We start from the raw sequence: 14041 nt of genomic DNA on the forward strand, positions 1-14041 counted from the left end.
ATTGTCTGTTCATGGCTTTTACCTGATCCTGCAGAGGAAATGGCCAGAGTCAGGCTTCTTTCATCTGCCATAGTTTTTGATGTTTTTGATTCCAGGAACATTCAGGACAGATCCCTCCTCAAAGTGTACAACAAGGATCCTTCACACGCATTCAGTCACACACCAAAAACTGTGAATGGAGACCTGAGGGTAAGCGGCACTGTTCTATTTTTAACTTTTCTTGGTGGGTCCAACCATCTCTTCTTCTTGTTCCTGCTTCTCACATAGTCACACCCCACCACCTGGTTTCATGGGTTCTCCTCTGGTGACTCATTGTTTGTTCCATAGTAGAAAAATAAGATAGCCTCGTCATTTGGGGCAACCAGATTGAAATGGGAGTGTTGTATACCCTAATCCACCTCACCTCTAAGCATGGAGTTTATATTTTATTTTTATCTTGGGCAAGGTGGGGTTTGAACCCAGGGTCTCCCACCTGCTAGGCAAGTTCCATATCCCTGAGCTACACCCTTCCAACCCTTAAGCCTAGAGTTTAGAAAAAGCCTCATTCTAAGAATATCCTGAAAATTTTCTCCTTAATACACTAACTTAGAGGATCCCATAAAATTCACATACAAACAAAGAGTACACATGTTACATGGACAAACTATTCATGTTCTCAGAGTGTGTCTTCCAAGTTCCTCACGTTCTCATTCCATTATTCACCTTCTAATCCAGGACTATTTACTGTTGTACTGTATTTAATATTAGCAAATCTTCTGTGAACCATGTTGTGGGCAAGCACAAACATCTGTGTGATTTAAGAGCTAAAAATCCTCTAGATTTAGATCATCTCAGGAGATCACACAGATATTCACAGTATCTAGGGGTGTTTTGAAGGAAAAAGAAAAAGGAAACTAAAAAAGAAAATTTTAAGATCACATTAATGTAGATCCACCAGGAAGGGATTGAGTTTCTAATAATAATTTTACATTCTTCTGAAGTAAAAATGGGAGGGGAAAATAAAAGATTTGGTTCTCAGCTGCACACCCCATAACCCGCCTCCCTACGCGCGCGCACACACACACACACACACACACACACACAAACACACACATTTAGATGACACCGCACCATTTCATATCATCTTTTCTATGGGTTAGCCTTAGTTGAATGTTGAAGTGTAACTAGAAAGAAAAAAAAAATACTTGCAAAGAAACTCAGGCATGATTCTTTCCTGGAGTTGGAGTGTTGTTCCTGAGTGAGGTGTGCTGTCTGTCTCCTGATAATGCTTGTTGGTTTCCTATTGCCACTAGAATAAATTATGACAAATATAGTGGCTTAAAACACTGCAAATTTATGATCTTATGGTTCTAGAGTCTTTAGACTGACATGAGTTTTGCTGGCCCAATATAAGGGGTCACTAGCAAGGCTTTTCTGGAGAGTCTAGAGAGAATCTATTTTCCCCCTATGTCTTCTAGCAATCATCAACATTGATTTGTAATCCCCTTTCTCCATGTTCAAACCTAGCAAAATAGCATCACTTTGACCATCGGCCTATCTCTAACCTGTTGTCTGCTTTTCAAGACATTTGTGGTTACAGTGGGCCTACACTGTAGTCCAGAAAAATCTCCCTATTTTCAAGTTAGCTGATGAACAACTTTAAACCTCTCTTTCCCAAGTATCCCAATGTAACCACAAGTGCAGGGAGTTAGGGTACAGATATTGGGAGACCACAGTTGTATCTCCTACAAAGAGTATGTGAGTTCAAGACCAAGAAACAAGTCAGGAGGTTCAGTTGAAAGTGCTAGAAGAATCCCTGTGTGATTCTGGATTGGAATGTGAGTAGTGACATGTGGAACCAGGGTCTATGCTTTTGGAGAAAAAGGCCGCTTATATCCTCAAATGCTTTTTTATGTCTAAAATGGTGTGTGAGTAGAACTGAAGTCTGTGTGGCTACTTTGGAAAATCTAAAATTTTGAGGTTCACTTTTAACCAGTTCCACTTCAACTATAAACCAGAGATACATGAAGACAGATTATGTCATGCCAATCATGAAGCATGGATAAATACTACAAGACACTATGCCTTTTATTACTCTTTTTTGGTGACATTCTTAGGAGTCTTTGCCCCTTTGGATATCTTTTTTTTTTGATATGTCTGGCCTTTGAACTGGAGTTCCGTTATGCTTGGAGTTGTTTCTGTTACGTAGAGCCATTCCCAGACAGGCGCCTCACAATTGCCTTTGAGAATCTTGTTTATGGCTGGGAGGACACCTGTTTTAACTCTTAAGCAGATGTGGTGCCTACATAAGGACCTGCTGTGAGGACTGGAAGCATCAAATATTAACCATATGCACAAAGCCTATTAAAATGCACAACTTTTGCTAAGGGTTTCAGCAAGTGGGTCTGTTTTTGTTTGTAGATGAGATGACAACGATCACTTTCTGGGTTATCCACAGCCTACGTTAGACACCAGTTGTTTGTATAAGAAAGTCAACCATTGTCCTCAAATGAGGGGATGACAAATGTTCACCATCCAACACAACAGAAAAGCTTTTCTGTCTCAATAAGACTATTTAGAAATGAAAAAATAGAAACCAGCTCGATGTGATCATGCCTATAGTTTGTAACTTAACCCCTCTTCACAGATTCTCCAAACTTAGAGACATGGAATTCCTTGGGCCTCACCTTTTGGTTCTGGAAGTTAGAATTCTTTTTCCTTTTCTGATGAATGTGTCTGCATTGCTATGAAACTACAGGAAGTTTTGTTGAGCCTTATTTGTAGCCCAGCTCCAAAACCCCATTGTTCATGGTAAAGAACAGAGCTAGGATCAGTTGTCACAGACTAAACCAAGCTGCATGCTGGGTTTAGGGGAGCTGCATCCTCCGTATGTTTGCAATGTAAGCGTGGCCTGAAGGAATTCCACAGTAACCACTTGCATGCGTCAGTCACTGCAGCCCTGCCCCTGATGTCATTAGACTTTACTTGCCAGCCTCTAGAGTCAGCCTGGGCCAGAACTCCCAGCTGCCCACTCCTTACCAATAAACATGCATATGAGAAAGACATTGGTTGGAACAAGTAGAGGGGTAACACCAGCCATGCCAGAACTTTGCAGTGGCCTCGGAGACTTTCCTGAAATGATAAATTTAATATCTTGCCTTTGAACAGAAAGAAAATGTTCAGATTGTATATCCAAAATTCCCAGGCATTTCTCCCAGAGCAGTTTTATGATAGAATGGCGTTCCTCAGGAAGTGTGTTAGACTAATGTATTAACTCTGAGGTTATGGGCCTCAGAGTGTACATGGAATTTATGCTTGGTGGGAAGCATGTGTCTAGCTTTTCATTTAGCATCTAGCTGAGCATTTTTGAGGCCAGGATATCTAATGAGACTTGTGGTTCTCAACTGGATCTGAGCCCACCCGGCTCTGATTTTTGCACACGGGTGCAAATCATCCTGATGTAATTTAATCACATAGCCTTTGTTTATTGCATCAGATGGTAGAGCTGATACTTCAGTTCCCAAGGGATCGAGCTTCCCATATGGAAGGGGATCTTTCACACAAATTATATAGGTACTCACAGGGTTTTTAATTCACAAATATATAACTTAAAATGAACCATTCCATTTTGTGGTTCTCAAATGGTACTGGTGACTTCCTAGTGGCTTTTTCATAGTTTGGGGGCTTCTTTACCTTCTTGTATATAGTCAACATTACTTCCCAAGATTCTTTACTCTCCCTTAATGCTCTCCCTCTTGTCTCCTTCTGTTAATTTCACTTGTCTAGGATTTTTACTTGTATACAGACAACTGCCAGATTTTCATTTAGATCATAACTCCCCAGAATTGACCCTGCATCTTAAATTACTTCCTAATACCCAGATGAGTCACCGCTGCCCAGACCTCTTCTATTTGAACTTTGTGTTTGATGCTGAGGAATGGTCTCCTTAGAAACCATGGGCTTCCATTACATCGCCATGTCTGGATTCCTTCCCTCCATTCAAACACCCCCCAGCCTCCTTTATTCACTAGTGTTTCTTCCTCCCTTTTCCCCCTAAATGATCTCCAGTGTGTTCCCGCAGTCTTTACCAGTTTGGAGATTTTAGTTTTTATTTCTTTTGTCTGTTTTCTGAACTTTTGCACTTGTAGTTTTTATTTTACTACTGATTTAATTATTGCATCCATATGGATGACCCTTAAAACTGTATCCTAGTTCTTCCATCTCTAGAATTCAAGACCCAAATGTTCAACTTCTATGTGGTTCTTTTCATACTGATATTCTTCTAGCATTTCAAATGTATCCCATTGAAGAAAAAATCACTGTTTTTTTTTCCTCCAAGCCTTTATCCTCCTTGATTTTTTTTGTTATCTTTTGAGGATAGATTGGTAACATTGGGGAGTATACATGTGTGCATGAATCTCTTGGGGGCTAGGGGATGTGAGGTTCAAAACATTGCATTGAGGTGTCAATGATTCTGCTTTTGCCTGATTCTTGCTATTCACATATTCAAACAGCCCCCAGAGTTTGCCCATTCCATGCTGCAAGGTCTTTCAGAGATGGCCCTTCTGCCATTGCCCACACCAGTATTCTTATAGTTGCTAACACATTTTTATTTAATTCTCAAGACAAAATTTTGAGACAGGCATTGTAATAAGTCCTTTTATTTGTAGTTGATGAAACAGTTTCTTATGTTTAGAAATTATCCCAGGGCCACATAGCTAGAGAGAAAAGGCTGATCTTTGAACTGGGTAACTTAGTTGTGGATACTAGGCTCCTTAGCTAGCATTCTGCTGCTGTAGTTACAGTAGTCATTATTTCTCTACCAACTGCATCAGCTGCAGTTCTGTTCTTACTCCCCAGTGTTTCTAGTTCCAAGATTCTGAAATGTCCTCTTCCTTTCCACATATCTGCCTGCTATGGTTTGGAGATGGTTTAAGGCTCATGGGCTGGAAGCTTGGTCCCCAATGTAAGAAGTGGTAGATCTTTAAGAGATGGGGCCTGATGGAAGGTGGTTGGAAAATGGATGGGGGGATCCACCCTCAGAGGAGATCAGTGTACTTCTCCCAGGACTGGATTAATTCTTACAAGAGTGGTTTGTTATGAAGCAACATCATCTCACATGCTTGGCCCCTTCCACACATGGCCATTTCCCTTTCTGCTTCTTGGCCATGTTGATGCAGCCTGGCCCACAGATACTGGCACCAGATTATCTGGGCTCTTTAGCCACCAGTATCATCAAAATCATGAGAAGAAGAAGAAGAAGGAAAAAAAAAAAAACCTCAGGCATTTTGTTATATTAGCATGAAACAGACTCAAGACATTAACTTTCAAAATTCTGGTCTTCAAACATATTGCTGGACAATCATCTGATTCCCTTAACAAACTACTACCTTGAGAAAAGTTTGGAAAAGGAGCGCTGAGTTTCTCAGGACCTGACTGTTTTGTAACAACCAAGTGCCACAGGCACACCAGTGTTTGGATACTGAGTTGAACAAACCAGCTGTAAAAAAATGTCCTTAAAACTATTTGGGAAAATTCCACATGTGTTAGGAATCAGATGATATTAAGATGAAACTGGTAATTCTGTGGGGTATAATAATAGGTTGGTGGGTTTTTTTTTTTTTAATGAAACATACGAAAGTATTGCAGGTTAAATGACAGGATGAATGGAATTTGCTTTAAAACACTCCAGCAAACAATAACAAAAATCTACACACATACAGGAAGTAGATGAAGCAAAATTGTTGAAATGTTGAAAAAATGCCAAAGCTGGGCATTCATTATATTATTTTCTCCACTTTTTTATATTTGACAGTTTCCGTAATAAAATGTTTTAAAAGTAAAAACTTGCTTTTCGAGTCTAAAGAAAAGAATGCCTATTCCATGCAGCTTTCCCTAACGCTCTGTTACGATTAATCTTCCCCCGCGTTGAGGACACGTTGCAAACCTGGTGGTGTAGTCATTTAGGTCATGTTCATCTCATCCACAGACTGTTAGTTCTTCAAAGGCACAAACCACAATACGTCCATCTCAGTAGACCTCTGAAAGCCAGTCCAGCATCCTAACCTGTGGTAAAAGTTGAGTAAACCTCTTTACATGGATTGCATTGAGTACTATAATGATGGTGCTACAAATGCTGTATTATTCATTTTCTGTTATTAATGAGAACCCACTGTAAAAATATCTCTCTGTTCTCATCGCCAGAAATAGTTGTGCTTCTCTTGGTTTATTTTTATCATATGGACACTTTGAATCTTGTAAGTGATCATTTTCCCTCTTTGTGTTGCTCCTCTAAAGCTTAGAATTAAATCTGTGGCCCACCCACAGCAAGGATATAGGCATTTGTGGCGGGTATTTTGTGTATTGGCTTTGTTCCTGGCCCCTCTCTTTAATTTCCCTACTTTCAATTTCTTCTTGTCGTACATTCCACTTTTGACTTTCATTTAAAAAAAAAAAAGGAATAAGTAATGTGAACTCTGTTAATTTCTTGCAGAATCTGACAGGATGTAAATGAGTTCATTCTATACCATTGTTGTCCCGAATGTGAGATAATAGACCTTTTTGTGTCTGCAGTAGACAATGCGTTAAAGTACTTTACATACTGTTCTGTTAGTCCACAACTCTGCAAAGTAGGTATGCTGATTTTTTTATAGATGATATAACTGAGGCCAAAGAAGTCATTTCCAAGGTCACATGGATTTGAGCTCACCTCTGTTTCTTTGAATTTAGTCCACAGTCTCCTTTCCTTCATATTTCCATTCAAGTTCTGCAAGTTTTGAAATGTATAAATGTTACTTTATTAACATTTGTTTCATCTCTTGACACTATATTGTACCGGATTCATGGCATCTTTTCATGTTTCACTTTACCCCATTCTGTTCTCTGTTGACTGTACTAGAAAGATACCCTTAGGGAAGGTGGATAAGGAAAAAAGGAACAGGAAGTGTGGAGCAAAGAATCCCAAGAGATGGAAGCTTCAAAGAAACACTCCTAGCTGATTTTCTCATTTGTTCAAAGATTTCTTTGACCCAACCATGATATCCCCTTGGCTCTCACAATGACAGTGGTATTAAAAAATAATATTCATCATATGCTTTTCTGTGCTTAGCACCCTGATAAATGTTTTGCTTGTGGTTGTTCATCTCTGACTGTAAAAATAAGGTAATGTGAGAGTTCTTATTATCTTATTACCTGTGACAGATGAGGACCCTGGTGCTCATCAGAGAGGTTAGTGAACCTGCTCAAAATCACAGAGCCAATGAGCGATAGAGTGGGTCTCAAGCCAGGTAGAACTCTGGAGTTGGCCTTCCTAGTCATTCCTATGCTTACCTCAGTCCTTTCCCACTGCTGTCTCCAAGATCCATGTCTATGGGTCATTTCCTTTTTTTTCTTTTATTCTTACTTTTCTTTTGTCTTTATTTTTTATATTTTATATTGGAGCCTTATACTTGGACATAATGGTGGGGATTCATTGTGACATATTTGTACATGCCCACGATGTGACATATAATTCAATCAATATTGTTCTGCAGTATTTCCCCTTGCCCTCCCCACTCCTTTTCCTGATCCCTTTTTCCTCTACCTTTACTGATCTTCCTTTGACTTTCATGAGAGCCCCCCCTACACCTTTCTTTTCCTATTTCCTCTCTCACTTTCTCATATGAGACTTTTTCAGTTTGGCTTGTTTCATTTAACATAATGTTCTTAAGTTCCATTTGATCTCCTGCAAATGACAGTTTCATTTTTCTTGATGGCTAAGTAAAACCCCATGGTGGAACCAGGCATGGTGGTGGCTCATTCCAATGATCAAAGTGGCTCAGGAGTCAAGAGAATTACTAGTTCAAAGCCATCCTCCACGATTTAGCAAGGTCCCAAGCCACTTAGCGAGATCCTGCCTCAAAATAAAAAATAAAAAGGACTGGGGATGTGGCTCAGTGGTTAAATGCCCCAGAGTTCAATCCCCAGTACCAAAAAAAGAAACAAAAAAAAAACCCCAAAACTCCATTGTGTATATTTATCACATTTTTTATACATTTGTTCATTAATAGACAGACACCTATGCTGGTTCCATTCTTTGGCTATTGTGAATTGTGTTGCTATAAACATGGGCATGCATATGTCATTATGACTTTAATTCTTTAGGATATATACTGAGGAGTGGTATAGCTGGGTCATATGGTGGTTCCATTCCTAATTAAGGAACCTCCATCTGATTTCCATGGTGGTTGTACTAATTTGCAATCCCACCAACAGTGTAAATGTTCCTTTTTCTCTACATCCTCTCTAGCATTTATTGTTTGTATTCTTGATGGTTGCCATTCTGACTGGAATGAGATGCAATCTCGGTGTAGTTTGGATTTCTGTGTCTCTAATGGCTAACAGTGTATTTCAGATACATTTGTTGGCCATTTGTATTTCTTCTTTTGAGAAGTATCTATTTAGTTCATTTTCCCATTTATTAATTATTTGGAGGAGTTTTTAGTGTTAATTTTTTTTTAGTGTTAAATTGTGGTTATTAATCCCATCAGAAGAATCCCTAGGAAAGATTTTCTCCCGTTCTCTAAGTTCTCTCTTCACATTTGTAATTGTTTTCTGTGTTGTGTGAAGTTTGTTATTCAATGCCATCCCATTTAGTAAGTCTTATTATTTCCTGAGCTTTGGGGTCCTATTGAAAACAGCATTGCCTTGCCTATATGTTGGAGTGTTGATCCTACATTTTCTTCTAGGAGTTGCATAGTTTCTGGTCTAATTCCTAGATCTTTGATCCATGTAGAGTTGATTTTTGTGCTGAGTGAGAGATAAGGGTTTAATTTCATATTTCTACATGTGGATAAACAGTTTTCCCAACACCATTTGTTAAAAGGGCTGTCTTTTTCCAGTGTATGATTTTGGCACCTTTGTCAAGGACCAGATGACTAGATAGGTGGGCTTGTTTCTGCGCCTTCTGTTCTGTACCCTTAGTCTACGTGTCTTTTTTTGTGCTAGTGCCATGCGGTTTTTGTTACTATCACTCTGTAGTATAATTTATGATGTCTCCAGCATTGCTTTTTTTGTCTTAAAATTGTTTTCGCTGTTCTAGTTCTTTTATTCTTCCAAATGAGTTCTAGGACTATTCTGTTTTTCTAGTTCTTTGAAGAATGCCATTGGTATTTGAATGGGGATTGCATCAAATCTTTTTAGTAGTTCCTGATGCACCTATCTTAAGTTCCTTGCCAAACTCCAGGCTTCTTGGAGGCCAGGGCCCCATTTCATTCATCTTTATGCTCCCTCTGGCTCTCTTCAGTGTCCTTGTCCTGAGTATGTAGATAAAAAATGGTACTTACATCACCACTTTCCTGTCAAACTTCCTGCCGATATTTATCTACTAAGATTAATACGATAATCTGTAAACACAAACATTTGAGCTTTGCAGCACATCCCTAGTTTATCCTGTGTGGGTTGCTGGCCCAAATGAGAATAAAAGTGTCTACCTGTCTTAACAGCATTCCCCATTTCATTATGATGACTTGATAGCAGCTAATAATCCAGAAATTTAAGATGAAAATAACAATAAGGAAAAGAGTCTGAATTTGTCAGATTAAACTAAGTGATTCCAAAAAAAAAAAAAAAACACTTATCTTTTTTTTTTTTGGAAGAGTGGGTTTCAGGAATTGCATTCATCTTTGTTAGAGAGTAAGTTAAATATCGGCAACAAATCTAAATAATACAGCAGATCATGTGTTGCTGCATTTATGACTCACTAGGACAAATCTTGCTTTCAGATTGAATTTGTAGTCAGGACTTCAAATACCTCCAAACTTACAAAATAGGGCTCATGGTTTTAGAACAGATAACCTCATCCCTTATGGCAAAATTTCACTGATTCTGTCTCCCAGCTCTCAAGAGCTCAGTCCCACTCTGGTCTAACTTCTTACGCGAGATTCCTGAAGATAACAGTGAGAATGATAGGAGTGGTAGCTCCCTTCTCAGAAGTTAATCATTGAAAATATAAACAGACATGTATAATGTTCCACATCAGTTCCACGCTATGTGAAATCCTTGTCTAGTATTTGCTTGAGTGGATACTCTGGACCTCACCTATGAGCAGCACACGTACTAATGTTCCTATTATATTGTGTCTCTCTAACATGCAAAAGGATGATTTCTGTTCCAGCTGATTAGAAATGACTTACTGAAATGATCATCCATCGAATACATTTTAATGCAGTGGCTATCCAGAACCTGACAGATAGTTCCTTCTTCCCTCACTGCTCCCAGTTATAAAGTCTGATTTTTTTAGGAAGCAAGAAGGTAACATATGCGCATCAGAGAGACAGTTTTCAAGTGATACAAAATCTCATCTTTCTTGCTGCATGGCTGCTTGCTTTTCCTTGCACTTTTTTTTTTTGTCATTGAGAGGTTATGACAACATGAGCCATATTGTATTTATAAACATCACGTGTTTCCTTGATATGGCTTGCAGTGTCTGCCAGGCAGAACACATGGAAGAAACACTTCTTGTTAGCTCAGCATTGGTTTTAGTTATGCTGATTTCCGGGACAGGAAAAATGCCTTCCTATTTAGATTTAACTTTCATAGAGTAGAAACAAAACCTCTGAATGTCCGTGAAATGGTTTTAACAAGGGTGGATACTGCTCCTTTAAACCACATATTTTGACTAAAAGCTTCCTTGTGTAAGAAAACCAAGGCTGGCGTTTAGTCACTAAGAAGACAGGCAGAGCAGGAAGCATTCGAGAGATGGGTGATTTCCAGGTCTCTGCAAGTCTAGAAAGTTTTTTCTAGAAAAGAAAGGTCCACGGAAGATGAAAGGTAAGAACTGTGTCTTTATAACAAATTGTGATCTTTGGAATTTTTTTTTCTTCTTTTGGTCACGCTCTGGCACATTTACATTCACTCGAGTTAAGCCTTCTGTATTCAAGTTCAATTCAATGAGGAATCACAATTGAGGTTTTTATGTCAACTTCGTGCACTCTGCTTGGAAGGAGACCTCTTTGTTACTGGTGTTCGTCTGTTTTGAAAGATCAACTGAAATTACACTGGGCTGTCTCCATTCCACAAATCTTGTGAATCTAGTTTCTGTTTAGCCTTATAATTTAGAAAGGGATTTAAAATGTCAATGGAGTTTGCTTGTACCGAGCTTGTTGATTTATGTGTTTTGTGACAGTGTCCCATGTTTTCAGGAAGATGTTGACTTGTGTTCAGTTTCTGAGACAAATGTAGAAAATTGAAAGACATGGTACAAATGGGAGGGAAATTAGAATGTGTCCTTTAACAGGCACAGGCGGGGGAGAATTATTTGGTCTTTTGTTCCTGTGAAAATCACTTTAAGATTTTTAAATAAAAACAACTCCTTTATCTTGGTTTTGAAAATATTTAAAGAAATATCAATTTAAACTTGATAATATAATATTGAAAACTCCTACAGTTTATAAATAACAGATTTGAGTCTGTTGCACCAGGTTATTTAATGATTGCCTGAAAAAGTCTTTGATAGAAATCACGCTGATTGAAATAAATATTTTGTCTTACTCTTGCAGGAGTTTGTTCACAAACTATGCATTAATTTCTCTTAAAGGAATTTAATGAAGATTTTATGTCAGTCAGTTTTTCTTTAAAGGTACATGTGTGCATGGATCTGCTTATCTATATTCCGTCTTTATCACAGTCTGTAGATGAGTTGATGTACATGAGATGTGATTATCCAATGGAATCTAAATAACAGATATTTTTATTAAGTCATAATGATAATCCTATAGCATAGTTAATATTGTGCCCATTTTAGGATTGGAAAACTGAGGCCGAGAGAGATGAAGTAGCACACTGGTAATAAGTAGCAGAGCTGGGGTTTAAATCCAGGTTGATTCTCCATAGCCCTTGTTTCTATATCCCATACTGCACAGCCTCACCAGTTGCTGATGCCTATAGTCTGGAGTCAAATACAGATAATTTATCTTGAGAATAATAATAATAAACAAGTAATATTGGAATTGGCTTCAAGATAAGTTATTTTGTACTTTTGGGAATTTTTTCTTTTTTTAAGATCTGTGGCATCTAAAACCTTGGACTGTATCAGGCTGATTGTTTATCCATGGACCTAGTTATAAGTTAGTGAAATGAAAATAGTGAACATCAGATAGCGAAAAGCACTTTGGGTAAACTGCTGATTTTACTGCTGAAGATTTTATTGTTTTTTTTTTTCTTGCTTTGTGTGCTGCAGTGTTCATTTAAAATGTGTTGGGGAGAACAGGGAGAGTATTTGTAAGCTTGATTTGGAAGTGAGAAAGTGTCTTTGAATGGAGACTGGCTCAATGTGCCCACCTGTCACTGTTTCAGGAGGAGACCAGGGAGAATGTTCCAGAAAGTTAGAGGTGAAGGTTCTGGGGTTAGGGCAGCAAGCTGAGTGAGCCTTCTCAGAACCAGAGTTTCCCCTACAGCAATGCTCTTACCACCCCCTCCTGAAGATTGAGACGTCAACCGAGCAACAAAAATACTCTGGTGATTTGCGATGCAAAGTAATTACTGCCAACAGCATCACCAGGCAATGCAGCTGCTCATCATAACACAGAATTTGGGCGTCAGGATCAAGGCAACTTGCTTCCAACCCCACTTCAGCATAAATCCCAGGGTTAGCTAAACAACCAGCACAGCTCAAGTAAGCGCTTGGAACAGAGCATCAGCAGGTATCTGGTAGGGTTGACTCCCAAAGGGTTCCAAGCCGTGGCTGGAGTGTGTGAGAGGGTTTTGCCACACCCATCTGCCTTTTGATGTCCAAGCCACATGTCTTTTCTTTGCTTTTACAAATATAGATGTTAACGGAAATGGCCTTTGACTGGAAACATATGTCCTTGTATTTTTAAGTTGTATCCCTTGTACCTACATGTTGTTATCTGGCCGAGATTTTGTCTTCCCAGATCATACCAAACTGTTCCCTGCCACATCAGCTGAGGTTCCCTGGGTCCATAGTGCACTTCTAGTTGCACTTTTATGCTTTTCCCAAACTGTCTCAGGTGAGCATGTGTTATTTCATATAAATTTGAGAGCGAAAGGAATCATGTTTTAATTTTTAAAGAGAAAAAAAGTTTTTTTTCTCCTGGTAACACAATTCCTCCCTGGTATGCTTTTTTTTTTCCTCATAGGGTAGCAATCTCTTTGCTTGCCTGTAATTTGCAGGAGTGATAGACACTTTGTCTGCTTTTGAGGAAACAGAGCGAGCGGCTTTAGATTTGTGCATCATTGGTGCTCCTTCAGTGAACAGGCTTGACTTATTTAGAGTCATTGGGCTTTCTAGGTAGAAAGAGAGTATTAGGTGTCATCTTTGGTAACCCATTCACCTGTAAGTTGAGTCCCAGGAGGTTCAGAGTAGTTGAAGAAGTTTGGTCAAAATCACAAAATAAAGCAGGGCTTTGGTGGCACAGGCCTGTAATCCCAGCAGCTCCGGAGGCTGGGGCAGAAGGATTACGAGTTCAAAGCCAGCCTCAGCAATTTAGTGAGGCTCTAAGCAACTTAGAGAGACCCTGTCTCCAAATTAAAAATGTTTTTTAAAAAGGGTTGGGGATGTGGCTCAGTGTTGACGCACCCCTGGGTTCAATCCCCAAGACCAAAAAATAAATAAATAAATCACAAAATAAGGTAGTGACAAAAATTGGGCTACAGCCCAAGCCGCTGTCCTCAGACCAGCCCCTTGTCCATATCTAGTGCCCTGTTAGCCTGTTCCATGCTTTTGTTCTCCTCCCCAGGCCTCATGAGGTTTATTTGTCTAATGGACTTAGGAGAGCTGTATATTTGACTTCTCTTTGCCGTCCACTGCTGCCATTCAGTATTGCCAGGTGTTACCTCCTCCCTTCCAGAAAGCAGCTCAAGTCTCACTCTTCTAGATTATCTTACTCAAAAAAACCCAGGAATCCTATAGTAGGTCTAGAGTCCATTGATTGGAAATACACGGGCTTGCACCAAAAACAAATGGATTTTGAACTAGATTTAGATTATCCAATATTTTTATGGGAGAGAGATTAGACATCTAGTCAACTGAAACAACAGCAGCTGCTTCAAATTATGACATACT

The 14041-nt window shown here is 39.1% G+C and overlaps 1 protein-coding gene across 14 annotated transcripts in view; it reads left to right on the forward strand.

Annotated features, from left to right (window-relative positions):
- The window catches only part of Kiaa1217 (KIAA1217 ortholog), a 381206-nt gene that overhangs the window by 282995 nt on the left and 84170 nt on the right, over positions 1-14041 (forward strand). For 13 of the 14 annotated variants that reach the window (XM_077802776.1, XM_077802778.1, XM_026401195.2 and 10 more), the window contains one exon: positions 96-189. In XM_077802776.1, the coding sequence (XP_077658902.1) occupies positions 96-189 (94 nt within the window). Of the gene's footprint in view, positions 1-95; positions 190-10452; positions 10789-14041 lie in introns of those variants that run through there. The other variant, XM_077802777.1, reaches the window with a different exon arrangement.

This window comes from Urocitellus parryii, chromosome 9 (assembly GCF_045843805.1).
Source record: "Urocitellus parryii isolate mUroPar1 chromosome 9, mUroPar1.hap1, whole genome shotgun sequence".
NCBI classification, from domain to species: Eukaryota; Metazoa; Chordata; class Mammalia; order Rodentia; family Sciuridae; genus Urocitellus; species Urocitellus parryii.